A 14,572-nucleotide genomic window follows, 5' to 3' on the forward strand; every position below is an offset into this window, starting at 1 on the left:
CAAGCGAGCAAGCAAGTAATAGTAACGTTATGCAACACACCAGTCACAACAAAACCATTTGTCTTACTTTTTGCACTATGCTCAACCGTTTTCCCCTCCCTCGGTTTCCCGTCTCCCTTCCTCTCATCTATGAATCATAAAAGTCTTCTTTCTTGCTGCTCCTCCGTTTACTTTCCTAGCATATCACATCAAGACGTCTATCATCCTCCCACAAACATACATCATATAAATCCCTCTAACAACATTTACCTCCATTTCCACCACCTTGACCACCTACGTCTACACCTTGTTGCGTTGCCTGATCTATCTTACTCGTATCCACGATTCTCTTCTTGATATCCGCTGCCAAACTATAGAATGCTTTTTCCACATTTATGTTACTCTTGGCTGATACCTCAAGGAAAGGAATTCCAAGTTCATCGGCTAATTGTTGACCGCGTTCGGTTGATACAACTCGTTTATCTTCCCAATCGCATTTGTTGCCTATGAGGATCTTGTTTACGCCTTCAGTCGCATGTTGTTCGACGTTGCTGAACCAGGTGCGGATATCTGTTGTGAGATGTTAGCCTAACCCCTAAGAAGACTGATGCTCAAATCTGCCTTCCGCCTCAATTCCCTTATTGCTCCAACAGCATCACATCCGTCCATTTTGCTTTCCCAAACCCATAAAATCTTCCACCTCTCCTCAAACCCATCCCCAAACACAAATAAAAAGAGTAACCTACTGGTAAAAGACCTCTCATCCGTAACATCATAAACCAGCAAAATGCCCATAGCCCCCCTATAATACGCCGTCGTGATAGTCCTAAACCTCTCCTGACCCGCCGTATCCCAAATCTGCAACTTCACCCTCTTCCCATCGAGTTCAATCGTACGAATCTTGAAATCAATTCCAATAGTAGTGATGAAAGAAGGTGTGAAACTATCCTCACTGAAACGCAAGAGACAGCATGATTTTCCTACACCGGAATCGCCTATCAAGAGGAGTTTAATCTGTGCGTGCACATCATATCATTAGAATTTGTATAATATGCATTTGTAAATGTATTTCCATGCGAGGTTGGGAGTTGGGATAGGATAGGGGGAGGAGAGGGTAGAGATAGATAGATTGATAGATTGATTAGATTGAAGGGTAAACAACAACAGCAGCAGCAGCAAACGACCCCAAGCAAATCCGACCAGAGTAAAACAGAACATACCAAAAAATCGTAATTCCTCGTCCCGGCCATCTTGTATTAATCGCACTCGAGCAGTTGACTCAAGTACCGTCTTTCGTATATTTGGATAGCCTTGTTGGTGCGGCGTTGTCAAATCCTCAAGATCTGATCACTTCGTCCGTGTCCTTAGTTCTCGGTCTGGTCTGCACCTCAACCAAAGTAAATTCGTCCACCGTATTTAAGATCGCTGGAAGGGTGTGTGGGGTACAGGGTGTTGTGGGTCGTAGACAGGTACTTTATTTATCGTGTGTAAGGGTGTTTTGGTTGATGTTGAAGAGAGGAAGTTTGCAAGTAAGATGTCGATTTCGAGAAGTTCGATGTGAACGATGTGAGATTCACTATACGGCACCTCCCTTCTGCCAATGCTGTGATTGCTCTCTTGACCGTATGAAAGACCTTGATTAATCTCAACAGAATACGAGTATGATTGATGTAATAAGTAATGGCAAGGTTCTTTCCTGATGATTGTTGATAGACAGCGGGATATGGAAGGTCCGGTTCTAGGTCGTGAATTCAAAATCTGATAGGCAAGTTATCATATCTATTAGGTGTATCCGCGTCCTTTAACGAGCATGTGGCGTCTACCAACTTTGGTTGTGGCGTTATGTTGGCTAACGTTCAAGATCTGACAGGTACAGGGGAAGTTTTCCAGCACATTATGGTTCAAAAATAAAATAGATATTACCAATTATTTGTCTCTTTATTGAAAGCACATAGTATATCAAGATTACAGCATCGAATGTAGTCTCAATTGGAGCAACAGCACTGTGTCAGGGTATGCTGATCCCAACAAAATCTTTATAAATATAGCTTCTAAAAGGGTTTCATGTATACAATAGTAACACACACTGTCAATCGAATAGGATGATACCTAGTAGTTTGGAATCTCCAAGCCTTGCGACCATATTTCATTATTCCTTTATCCATCCCATCATCTAATCGTATCGTATCAATGTCACTCGCTATGCAAATATTCTTGCGGTACTGTACACCCCTGAATCTGTTACCTTTCCTTTTCTTTTCCTTTCCTTCCATTCCCTTCCCTTCCCCTAGCTATCTCAACCATTTTCCATAACTCCACCTAATTCTCTCCAAAACTTTGAGTTGCACCTGTATACCACTATTGATGTTACAAAGATCTCCCACATCTTCCAAAAACTCCCTCTCCACATCCCCAGGAAATAGGCTATGAGCTCTCTTTCTCAAAACATGGACCTCACACAACAGTAATCCGTGATCTTTGTAAGAGAGTAGATTGTTTTGCGTAGGTGTAGCAATCGTTAGGATACGATCGATATTTCTCAAAACTCTTGCTGTTCTTCCAGCCCTTTCGCCTCTTCGAAGCCCCTTGCGTGAGCCAAGTAAAGTTGCAAAATATCTGAAAGCAGCAAAACAGACCATAACACCAGGCGTGAGACCTACAAAGCCAAAGACAAGTTCTTGACTTTTAAGCAGCGAATCGATACCATTAAGCGCAACCTCCACATCAACTTTAGTCTTTTGCACCTGAATCAGAACTGTTCTAATCAAATCTCCTCTGACCGTTCCTACAAATGGACGTTGCATATCCTTTTCATAAGCGCGAAGAACGGGGGTGAGATCACCTGCTTTGACTTTAGCTTTGATTTCAGAGATTTGAGAATCAGTTAAAGCGCCAACTCCATAATTTGCAGCTTCAGGATTGTCGCGAGCGAAATCTACCACCATACGTTCAAGGCTTTCCATGTCGCCTTTGAGACTCTCTTTGCTCATGATGGCTACCTCGCTACCTTTATCATGACGAATGGTTCCAATGACTTTCCTGGTAGGTTCGACTACCCAGTTCATCCAAAAGTCTTGAATGGTAGATCCGAGTTCTCTGATCCAGGTAACGATCTCTGCTTTTCTGTGTACCAAGATCCGTAGTATAGTCGAAGAGGAAAGTAATAACATGCTAGCCGGTAACCAGTATCTAACGAGTCTTGAAGGTCGTCCATAAGCCGATGCAAGCCTTTGTGAATTCGTAACATGCCTTGGTACATGCGTAGAGAGAATATGTTGTAGTCTTCTGGACAATTTGCTTGTTCTTGTTTCCGGTGAGATATCCGCACTCGAGATCTCCGGATCGTCCTCCACACTAGCAAACACAGTATCCTCGAAATCCGAAACTCCTTGTTCGAGAGCCGTAACATTGCGAAGTACATTATCCATCAGTGCTACACTTCTTTCTACCACATCTTTCCACTCAGAGTTTTCTGACTCTTCGGCCTTTAAAGCCGCACCCTCCTCATCGATATCAAAACTCAACGCTTCATCCATCAAAACTCCCAATCCACTAGCACCCATCTCTCTGAATCTCTTTAACCTCGTCTGATTCATTCTCGCCTTTGCCCTTCCAATCGCAACCGGACTCATGACTCTCTTTTGAACCTCCACCACACTTCTCTCCCTAATACTCTCCCTCACCAACCCATAGAAAACACTCCACTGACCTGCAACTCCTTCTCTCACATCCCTACCACTCTTCCTAACCGCACTCCCAGGCGCTTCCTTCAAATGCACCAACCTCTCCCTCGAATCACTATAAATATCCTTTCCCCAGTCCCACAATCTCTGCGGCGAAGTCTGTATAGTGTATAATCCCGAATATGTATACGAGCCCAGCACTTCATCCCAATACCAAATATCATCACTAAGCGGAATTGTTTGTTCCAACAACGTATTCAATATCAAGCCATACGTCTGCACCGTCGCCTTACTAACCAACAACCACTCCAATTCCTTCTCATATTTTTTCAAATATGCATTTATACCCGCTCTACTAGCCCCAAATTCTCTTTCATCGTCTTCGTCATCGTCATCTTCATCCTCATCTTCATTTTCTTCATTATACACAGCACCCTTCAAATCAGCCTGCTCCAACAATCTACTAATCCTCGGACCGGGAAGCAGCGCGGCAGAACTCGACGTAGTACTCAATGCCTTAACCAGAGCCTGTAACTCAGCTATCCGCGGCGAAGAAGCGACTTTAGCATGTTGCGCAGAAACAAGACTCTCATCTGCGGGGTATGGAAAGGGCGCAAGTTGGACGCGGTCGAGCTGGGCGTCGACTTTTCGAATTTGGCTATATGGCAGATATTGTTAGTGATTTGTATGCGACTTGAATCAAGGAGCAAAAATAGAATTGAAGAATTGAATAGAAGAGTATTAGGAAAATCAAATCAACAAATAACTAAATCATTAACTCTTCTCCAAGTTATTCCCAACCCCCAAAACAACCCCTCATCTCACAAAACCCCCGCGCGAAGAAAAAAAAACACCAAAGTCAACCCCAAAGGAAACCAAAAAAATATTCAATCATCTCCAAACAACAATAAACCACTTACTCTGCAACAATTGACATCCTGTAACCACCAGCATCGAAATGCGATCTGTTTGCTTGCTTTCTTGTGGTGTATCTGGACGCTCAGAATCTCAAGTTCAGATGTGATTGTCCGACCAAGGCGAGCAACAAGGTTCCAGGATGATTGATTGATGGTCGGGGAGCTCTTTCGCTTAACCTTGTGATCGTTCTGTCAATAGAATTAATTATGGAGAAGCTTGAAAAGGGTGAGGAAACAAGTGTAGTGAATATAAATATTCTGAAGGTTGTCAGCTAAGTTGAAATGCAAACATGGTTTAATGAGTGAGATATTTGAAAGCTCCTTTGGTATATCATATTTGAAATATAGATAGACACGATTATAACTCGTGTTTATATCATCTTCCTAAGCGCCAAGAGCTGTTATCTTGTATTTACGTGGGGGATGCGAGGGGTCAATACATCCATCTGTTTACGAGTATCCATGACAAAGGAGCAGAATTGCTTCTGTTATTCAAAATCTATGTACTCTATATACTCAATAATTTCTATACACATATATGTACAAACTCCTTTCCGAGTCCTCAAAACGAACCTCCGTCTATTGGTCCTTGAACAGATTGATCTCGTTCATTCAAGTCTAAACTTTCCTCCTCAAAGTCATCCCAGTTATTGATTTCTTGTTCCGAGGGTGGCTTCTGTGTAGCAATAGCTCTCTCCATGATTTCAAGAGTTTTGCTTCTAGCGTTAATTTTCTCCTTGTAATCATTTTCTCGCATCATCGCAAATATTACAAAAGCTTCTTCTACAGCCTGAAGAAATTCATGCTGTCTAGAATTTAACTTCCTTTTCCGCAGTATTTGTCGCGTGTTTTTCAGAATGCTTCTCATTCGCCCATCCGGTATGATTTGATGAATAGATAACATCTTCGTGATCCAAATGATGCCACTGGGATCTTTGATGGCAATATAAGCCTTGAGAAGGATGGTAAGGCTGACAACATTAGGTCGAACTGTTGCGCTATGAGTCCTGGAGGCTTCCGTCCAGAACACTATTGCGTCTCGAAAAAATGCGTTCTTGACAAGGATATTGGTGACCTCATTGAACACGTTTTCTGTGATAGTAAGCCCATGGTCTTCTGCCTTGGCAATCGCTTCTCTGGCAGAAGTTAAGAACATAATTAGACGACTGCTTCCAGCAGACTCCATAAACTTTGGCAGTCGATGAGTAAGAAGCGTAATAAAGGCATCGTCCAAAGCATAACCTTTCCGTTTAGCTTCTCTGAGTAGCTCGATAGCCATGTGGGAATCGCCGTTGTTCAAATGCAACGACGCTTTTACTGTGGCAGCTAGAACCGAGCCATGGATATAAACCTCCTGACTACTAGCAGCTTTATATATGTCTACGACCTTTTCGAAACTACCCTTTCCCATCTCTTCAAAAATTTGCCGCCGAGGGTAATTATCATCCATTATAGATCTAGTCCCTCTCGGAATAACCCTTAATTTCTTAGCAGCGACTTCTCGGTTGCCTTTCGAATCTTTAAGAGCAAGTTGACGCAGATGCGCTAAGGTGAAATCATTTGTATAGTCCATAGAAGATTTCAACATCGCACGATGTACTTCATATACTTGCTCGAAATTGAAATCCCACGTCTTATAAAGCTGGCTCAGGATGTTATTGAACGAATCAGCGTCAAAACATGTAGAAACAGAGGTTGCATATTCTATCCAACGAAGGATGGAACTAAGTTCTTTGGCTTTTGCATATTCGCCGATCATGATGTTGGAAGCATACGGTGTCAAAGGTACTTGGTATTGTTCAAGGAAACAACGAAGAAATTTCTCTGTCTCGGCCACGGAATGTGATTTGGCATACAATTTAAGAATTGGTGGAAAGATATCGCCATAGACTTTGTTTCTGGGGTTGAGTTTTGCCATTTCAGCGAAATTGGCTTTCACATCATCCCACTCCTCACACATCGCCTTGCCACGGGCGATTTGGCCACGAATGAGAATATCATCTTCGCATGAACCGCTTATTTGAAATAGTTGTTCGTGGTATTTGCCCGCTGCTCCAAAATCTCCTGCTTCTACACATAACTGGATGATGACGGCATATGCAGCTTGTGGGCGACAAAGTGTCGGTATGGCTGTCTTAAGGCGATCGAACCTCTCTTGAGTTTCACGAATATTCCGTTTCCTGCGCCATTCGGTGCCGAGTAGTTTTTGAAACCAGTTGTTCGACCTTGTGAACTGGTCGCTTTTGATCAATTTCGTCGCCTCAATCAGGATCTGTTCAGCTCTGGCAAAATGCTTCAGTTCAAGCGCTCTCTCGAATAAAGCATCTGTAACACGGTAGAGTTCTTCTTGGCTTGGTGTTGACTTGATGAAATATCTCAAGAATTGAGAGACAGCATTACGGAATTGTTTGGTCTGTATTTCGGCGATTATAAAAGATCCAATGGCGTGATTAGGTGTTTTCCCACGGGTAGCCTCAATGCGCCAGAATAGTTGCTTGGTCAAATCAAACATGTCGAAACGGCAGGTCAAATTGCAAGTTTCTACTAGGACGGGTCTCATTTTGTTTGAGAGTGGCCCTGGCTTCTCCTTGAACTCCATAAGGCACAAAGCAGAAGCTTTTCGCAGCTTAGAAAGATAGATATCGAGGCCAGCCCCACTATTCGGGTTCTTTAATAGAGATTCAATGATGATATGTGGCTCGAATCGCTTGAAGTCAGACTCAGAAAGCGTAGTAGATTTTAGAACAATGTCAAGAATTTTCTCCATTTTGTCCACCATAGAGTTCGTCCGACAGGCCGTAGATAGTACAATTGCTGCTTCTAAGAGACATGTTTGCATGCCACTAGATCCTGTATCCAAACCTTCCTCGAATGCCTCTGAGAATCGGCGCAATGCAGAACCTATGGCAGTTGGGTCCTTCTCTTCTCCAAGAATCTGCTGTATGTCATTTGCCAGGCGCAGCTGACGATCTTCATCGATATATTCAGGCTTTTGTGCATGATCTGGTTTTTTCGGGGAGGGCAGTCTTTCGATTCGTGGCGGTTTAAACGGAATAGAAGGTGGTATTGAAGTTACCGGCTCTGTAGTCTCGCCAGCCGTTTTATCCTTGACCAGAACCACCTCGGAACTTTGGGCATCGCTCGAGGCGGTGCTGCCAGCCTGCCAAAATCCATCATCCTTATACCTCAAAACCTGCTCCTCAAACGTTTCTGCCAAATGTGAACTCGATTCGTGGTAATGCCTTGAGGATTTAAGTTTCTTGGCATTGTCGTGTACTAATTTCGCACCGTGTATTCGTCGTCGACGGTCCTCTGTTAGCATACCAGTGCTGAATGCGACTGTGCAAGATGTTCCAAGGGCGATGTTGCGAAGTGCTCGCAATGCACCTTTAGAAGGCACAGGCAAGGCGGATGGCATTTCAGTGGTAACAAAGCCATTGCATCTCTCATTCAAAAAAAAAAGTTGCGGGTGAAGTGCCCGGTGCACTTAAGTTTTGCGCAGAATGGTCCGATCTGGATTGAAGTGTTGGTCCCAGCAATCTACAAACCCAGAACTTTTCGATCGCGAATGCTTAGTCATCGACCCCGCGACCACTGCTCCCGGTGAGGAGCTGGCACATGTGTCAAGTCGAATTCCTAATTTCTTATAAAATCACGAATGTCATTATTTGCGCATCATCAAACTTGATAGTTTACCTAGTATTTACCTGTCTACGTATTCCTCGCAGAAGAAGAGAAGCAATGTAGAATTAATGTCTTCATTATCATACATATAGTTACAGTACTTACACCTGTCGCTCCACCAGCTCCAAATTACTTACTTTCTTACTTTCTGCTAATATGAACTTCCATTACCTCCATAGCATGCTCCTCTGATAAGCCCTATGATGTGTCTATTCTCATCGAACAAATCTCCATTTCCAGTGATACCTAAGTGCGATCTACGCCGCTCTATGAATTCCCCCTTCATACGTCTTCGTTGGTAGATCTCATAAGGAGGTCATCACCTTAGCGCTTAGCTTCACTTCCTCTAAGACCCTTGGTTCAATGTATGTTCCAATAATGAATTATACATCTAACGGTTCATTTCCCTAGCATGTTGTCGATTCAGGCCCTGAAATATCAGGAAAAATCTCACTCCAGGAACAGATAGGAAGATAGGAGACACTGTATCCTACACCATAACCCCTGTCACTTGACCTGTAGAATAAATCTATCTTCCATTGCAACTCTGATATTTGACATGATCCCATTCTAATATCGAACAAGCTTAGACAAAATCATATATCACATCAACTATCCGATAAATATGATCCAAGAATTTCAACATCAGATATCAGATGAAACCCTCAAATCACGAAAATATGCAAGAAACCCTCCAAAGCGGGGCTACAAAAACAAGCCAGCCAGCTACAGAACCCAACCAATAAACTAACTCAAGTCATTCCATTCGACAAGCAGGTATCTCAACATCTCCTGTTTGTTGCACATCTAAAAATCAGTCTGATATCGATACTACCTAGACGATGAAACCAAACCATAACACAGTACCTAGCTAGCTAGCTAGATATGTACCTACCTACCCAAAGAAAACGACAGTTTGACTAACATCAACCAATAGGATTCTTCAGGTCACTTGACTCATCATCTAGATATTTTGTTGCACATCTCATAAATTGATCTTACTGGAGTAGAAGCAGTTCGCAGTTTGTATTTGTAGTTGTGATTAATCTTTGCTCCATATATAGAGATCAACTCGTCTTCTGATTTGTAGTGAGGTGACAATGACATAATACAGGACAAGTAATCTGAATCTAGGTACCCACTTTAATTGTAAAAAATCGTGGGCTTTGAAATCGAGCTTCTGCTTGATGGGTGTCTAAATGCTATATTAAGTCAAGTGTTAAATTTCACTGGCCTATAATCTAACTGCCCTTATTAGTATTTGGATAGACATGAAACCATAACGAATTAGGAATACCGGTTAGTTGCTCACACAAAAGTAATGAGTCAGCTACAGTGTACCAACAAATACCCATCATTGATTTGCCGACCTTCTCGCACAACGATCTTGGTATTCATCTGTCTATATGAAGCATCTCAAAATCTGCTTTCAATATTGACTTACTGTATTTTTCACAAGTCAGAATCCACAGTTCTGCACTTTCTTACGTATGATCTTAGTACATATGGTCAATTGACCACTTAGCTTTGTAATAGGATTTGTAAGCTATTATAAAGATTATGGACCTATAGCCCAATAACCTCTCACCTCGCATCTAGGAAACCCGAAGAAATATCGGCGACCGAGCACGAGCTCATCCTCGAGGCTGTCATGAAGCAAAACCGTAGTACTGATAAGGCTGAGGTGGGACTGGCTCCTGCGTGTGGTATTATCTGCACTCCTCTAGCTTGCAGATGACATCTTGAAGCTCAGAAAAGCATTGAAAACCTCCGCATGGTAACGCTAGGAGATTCCATCACAATGGTACTTTATCCCACGCGAATGCAACCAGTCGAAAGAGACGAGATCGAGATTGGAAGACCGCATCTCGTAAGAGCTGATTGGGTAACGTACGAAGGTACTTGGGGCCTGGTGATTGTGTTGCGTGATAAGGTAGTGAAAACACCATTGGAATCTATTAATCCCAGCTTTAAGGATGATGCTTTGCATTGAATGCAGTAGTTAGGTGATATTTGCTAACTTTAGCATGTACATTAGGCTATTCGATTAAGTTGTGGACGACATAGAACAGGAAATCGGTTACTAGATCGATATTCTATATATATTGTACACGAAATTGTTTAAAAGAGGATGTAATGTCGCATCAAGCCTGTCGACGCTTCCGCTATACGAAAGAGTCCGAAAACTTCCCGCTCTAGAGTAAAATCATGCAATTGTCCATGACTAGGAGATTGTGTACACCGAATGTTCGGCGTAACAGTTCAATAGTCAAGGGCCTCAAAAGCATGCAAGTAACTGTATATCTACGATCGGGAATTCGCAAAATGCCATTATTCTATGCAATCACGTCGGAGAAGGCGTATCTTGTGTAACTTAAAGATGTATACCTGAAAACTCAAAACATTTCGGGCAAATGTGACAAGTTTAGTGCCCCATCCATTTGTGCGTCAAACAGCTGGAAATTACTACCTCTTCGCATGTCTTATCATACTCCAATTTCACCGATGCCAATCAATCTTTCTTCATAATTTCGGTAGCACCAAATGACAACGCCTTCACACGTGACATGAACCTTGAAATGCAGTCAGCTTACTTCCCCGCCCGCGAGAGGGCAACTGATGATTTATCGTATACTTTGTGTTTCCCATACAGCAAACGGCGTTTATCATTGAACTCTAAATAAGTCCACCAGGGTTGGGGCGGCACATTTGAAGCAGACAAGTTTTGTTACAAGAGTGCATTGCGTGGAGGGGTAGGTAAAAAAACAGTTATCGGTAATCATTTTGTCCCCGGTTTCCCGTCCGTCTGCCATTTTTGTCTTTCCTGAAGAGCATGAGTCGCAGTTTATCAACATTAGAATTGACCTTTTGCGCTACCAAAAGGAGTGCAATATATTCAAGTGCTGATGAAGAAAAATGCAGTGTATTAATCTTACCATGTGCAAGGAAAAGTCAGCGTTGCAGTACTACGGGGTCTAAGAACAAGCATGCATTCTTGTCAATTTGGTGCCAGGGTATGTATCAAACTCTTGATTTCATAATTCCACCATTCGCCGCTGGGTTAATTGGTAGAAAAGGGGTATGGAAGCAACAAGGAAAGAAGTGCAATGATTCGGCTTGAATATCTCGCCGACTCCGGCGGAACAATTACTTACTAAAATGTAAGAGCTCAGGTAATGGGAACGGGACAAACTTTGGTGGACTTCTTCTCGAAAGCCAAGAATTCGAAGACATGCCGGTAGTTCAAATGACAAAGCCAATGCGAAGTTATCATTCATTAATCGGCTCCGACAGCGAAATAACAAAAACCTACTGATGTATGGTAACCTTGAACATCATGCTGTAAGGCTGAAGCGCGGCAATCTCTTCAAGCAAGCCCTCATTCGATTCCCATGAGTCCTACATTCTCAAGCTTATCAGTGATATAGTGCATTTGTTGTACGGACCCTGGTTGGAAGGAGATGGTACATGGAATTCCGGAGTGTCGGATTCAGAAATTCTAGCGAAAGACCGAGTGAGATTGGTGAAGGCGCTTGTATTGTGTTGCAACAGTTGTGTGTATGGAGTAGGTATGTATTAATGTGAAGTGATTCTTGGTGGTCAATATTGTGCAGACATAAGAAAAGAAAAAACGAATATATATTCAATCTACTACGGTGTACCTAACAATAGTCTCGTATCTCGTAACAACGATCAATTCTGGGGTGGTATCGCGGTATGAGTTCTTGATGACAGAGATGATTACTAATCGGTTATTAGCATGAAATCCCCGATGAAAGAAACGAATCATTGCGTCAACTCTAATTAAGTCCGAGTCTGATGTCTTCATGAAACCCTGGTCACAATCGCTTTCCATGATGGGCCCGCAACAAAGCCGGAAAGGTCGGAGAAAGGAAGGTACGAATTAGTAAAAGATATGTAAGCAGATTAAATGATTAACTCGATTACGTTCCAATGCGATGAGGCAAAGAAATTAGTTCGAGGTAGAAAAATGAACCATAAATACTCCCTTGGACGTAACCATCTTATTAAGTTCCTTACTCATCATTTTCATCCTCCCATCTAGAGAGTTAAAATCGATACCGGTATTAAATTTCGTTGCGGACTGACGATATAAATATATATATGACCGAAAAATACCTATAACTCATACCCAAAGAGGGAAACAACCACAATCACGTGTTTATTTTTTTCTTTTTTTCCCGGAAGTTCGCGGTTGAGTAGTGCATACCTCCCACTAGGTAGCAGTACACTTAGCTTTCCGCACCTTTAATTTTGGAATTCAAGAGGGAATCCTCCGTATAAGCAGCCAACCTCCATCCAGCCAGCCCGGGTAACGGTGAAATCAGACAATCGACAAGGAGAATCATCCAGCCTTTTAACTTTACTTCATCATTTCCGTGGCACCGATTTACGAAGGTTTACCAACTTCTACTTCCTACATACATTACATTACATACATACATACATACATCCATACATCCATACTACAATTATTACTTATTCTTGACATTCCCTTAACCCCAGTCATCATCCGAGGTCACGTCAACTTTCTGATAAATCTATTTGTCAAGCAAATCAAAACCCAGCAAAAGTCCGAAAATCATCAACCCCTCAGCTACTAAAAAGTTCCAAAGCAATACCCACTACCTATCTAGGTACGCTTTTGATCACTTTCCAAATATGCAATCAATTGCGCCCGCGCCTGTAGCACAGATGCAAAATCAAGTTCGTATTTTCCCTTTCATCATGTTTACTTTGAGCCATTGTCATTCCTTCTCATCTACTACCTTACCTATAAACTCTGATGGTGGGCATGACAATTTGACTTACCTCACTTGTCATACCCCTCCATTCAATTCCTTCCAACTTTCAGTTTCCAAAAAGTCTCGAGCTTTCTCATTCGCGTGTTCGCAAACCTAATACAACCTTCAAAAAGCTATTGCATCTTAAGCTGACTCAGTCGCGCAGGAAATGAGTGCAGATAATGGTATAATATCCCCTCCCTTTCTTTGATAACCAAGCACAACAACGGTTTCTTGTCCCCCATCCCACTATAGGTATATGCGGCTATACGAGTCGAGTAAACAAAATTACTATCGTATAATTTTGCGCCGCAATCTATATTTCTCTTCCACTCAATACCACTACCATGCTTATGTTGCTTTTTGCTGACGCGCCTTACTTCTTCCTTCAGATTTAAGAGCTCAGCTCTTAAACCTGACCTCGCAGTCCCAGCACCATAATACTCAGACACATGGCTACAATCACGACGTGCAAGCTTCGAGCAGCGCTTCACCTCACGACCACAATATAGATCCTGCCATCGGTGGACAAATGATGTCGGAAAGCGGAGGAGATGATGCAGATGGTAGAAAGGGTGGAAAACGCGAGCTTTCTCAATCGAAGCGCGCTGCTCAGAATCGCGCAGCCCAGGTTCGTAATTTCAACTCATATCGTGATTTTTTCTTGTCGACGCATTATTCGTGAGGTTGTCATGATGCGAAGTATCGCTCGTTTAAAAAAAAAAAAAAGTTTACGTCGGGTTGAGATTTATGGTTCTCTTGCTTTGTCAATTCTCATGTCATCCAAAAAAAAAACCCTCCAGCGCATTACCCAAGCTTACATAATCTATCACACAGAGAGCTTTCCGTCAGCGTAAAGAAGGATATATCAAGAAGCTTGAAGAGCAAGTTCGTGATTTTCATGCATTGGAGGATAACTACAAGGCAATCCATGCCGAGAATTACTCTCTGCGCGAGTACATCATCCGACTACAATCTCGACTCATTGAATCGCAAGGTGAATTTCCACAACCACCACCAAACATTAACTTAAGCCATACATCAACACACCCTCATCCCCAACCACCCCAACAAAGGCAAATGGAGCCATTAGAGCACATGCATCGACATGAACCACCCATCGCCCCAATGGCGCCAATGGGTGCACTTCAACCGGCTGCCGCCAGAACTTTAGCAGCAGCCAGTCTTAAGCACCCTGGTGAAGAGCAGCAAGGCCAGCAACAGCAACAATCATATCCTCCTCACCAAGAAAACAAGCGTTTCAAGGATGACGACACTAATGATGAAAATCTCATTCGGTCACAACTGGGCGGTGGACAATTGACCAATGACGGTCTACCAACTTCCATGTCCATGTAATATCTTACACACAGGGTCTAACTTATTCTTCTTCTACTTTTTTTTGGCGTTGATAAAGACGGAGGCTATTTGGGATGGTTCACTGCGAAAGGGCACATGGGTGGAGTTCCTACTTATATAAAAAGTGGTACCTCACACTTCACGG

At 42.7% G+C, this 14,572-nt stretch overlaps 7 protein-coding genes across 7 annotated transcripts; 2 read left to right on the forward strand and 5 right to left on the reverse strand.

Annotated features, from left to right (window-relative positions):
• Window positions 1-235: 235 nt before the first annotated feature.
• SS1G_13059 (GTP-binding protein SAS1) lies at window positions 236-1,229 on the reverse strand (the record flags this gene model as incomplete). The annotated part of the gene is made up of 3 exons (XM_001585917.1): window positions 236-549; window positions 726-993; window positions 1,200-1,229. 3 exons carry the CDS (start codon window positions 1,227-1,229, stop codon window positions 236-238), a joined length of 612 nt encoding a protein of 203 aa, XP_001585967.1.
• Window positions 1,230-2,270: 1,041 nt separating this feature from the next.
• Window positions 2,271-4,599, reverse strand: SS1G_13060 (hypothetical protein; the record flags this gene model as incomplete). The annotated part of the gene is made up of 2 exons (XM_001585918.1): window positions 2,271-4,320; window positions 4,583-4,599. The coding sequence occupies 2 exons, from the start codon at window positions 4,597-4,599 to the stop codon at window positions 2,271-2,273; spliced, it is 2,067 nt and encodes a 688-aa protein (XP_001585968.1).
• A 542-nt stretch (window positions 4,600-5,141) lies between these two features.
• Window positions 5,142-7,997, reverse strand: SS1G_13061 (hypothetical protein; the record flags this gene model as incomplete). Its single annotated transcript, XM_001585919.1, has 1 exon — window positions 5,142-7,997. The coding sequence occupies one exon, from the start codon at window positions 7,995-7,997 to the stop codon at window positions 5,142-5,144; it is 2,856 nt and encodes a 951-aa protein (XP_001585969.1).
• A 2,067-nt stretch (window positions 7,998-10,064) lies between these two features.
• Window positions 10,065-11,384, forward strand: SS1G_13062 (predicted protein; the record flags this gene model as incomplete). The annotated part of the gene is made up of 4 exons (XM_001585920.1): window positions 10,065-10,133; window positions 10,302-10,342; window positions 10,957-11,016; window positions 11,186-11,384. The coding sequence occupies 4 exons, from the start codon at window positions 10,065-10,067 to the stop codon at window positions 11,382-11,384; spliced, it is 369 nt and encodes a 122-aa protein (XP_001585970.1).
• A 522-nt stretch (window positions 11,385-11,906) lies between these two features.
• SS1G_13063 (predicted protein) lies at window positions 11,907-12,119 on the reverse strand (the record flags this gene model as incomplete). Its single annotated transcript, XM_001585921.1, has 1 exon — window positions 11,907-12,119. The coding sequence occupies one exon, from the start codon at window positions 12,117-12,119 to the stop codon at window positions 11,907-11,909; it is 213 nt and encodes a 70-aa protein (XP_001585971.1).
• Window positions 12,120-12,403: 284 nt separating this feature from the next.
• SS1G_13064 (predicted protein) lies at window positions 12,404-12,794 on the reverse strand (the record flags this gene model as incomplete). Its single annotated transcript, XM_001585922.1, has 2 exons — window positions 12,404-12,500; window positions 12,736-12,794. The coding sequence occupies 2 exons, from the start codon at window positions 12,792-12,794 to the stop codon at window positions 12,404-12,406; spliced, it is 156 nt and encodes a 51-aa protein (XP_001585972.1).
• An 809-nt stretch (window positions 12,795-13,603) lies between these two features.
• SS1G_13065 (hypothetical protein) lies at window positions 13,604-14,427 on the forward strand (the record flags this gene model as incomplete). Its single annotated transcript, XM_001585923.1, has 2 exons — window positions 13,604-13,699; window positions 13,906-14,427. 2 exons carry the CDS (start codon window positions 13,604-13,606, stop codon window positions 14,425-14,427), a joined length of 618 nt encoding a protein of 205 aa, XP_001585973.1.
• Window positions 14,428-14,572: the final 145 nt, after the last annotated feature.

The sequence above is a fragment of the Sclerotinia sclerotiorum genome, genomic scaffold (genome assembly GCF_000146945.2).
Source record: "Sclerotinia sclerotiorum 1980 UF-70 scaffold_23 genomic scaffold, whole genome shotgun sequence".
Taxonomy (NCBI): Eukaryota; Fungi; Ascomycota; class Leotiomycetes; order Helotiales; family Sclerotiniaceae; genus Sclerotinia; species Sclerotinia sclerotiorum.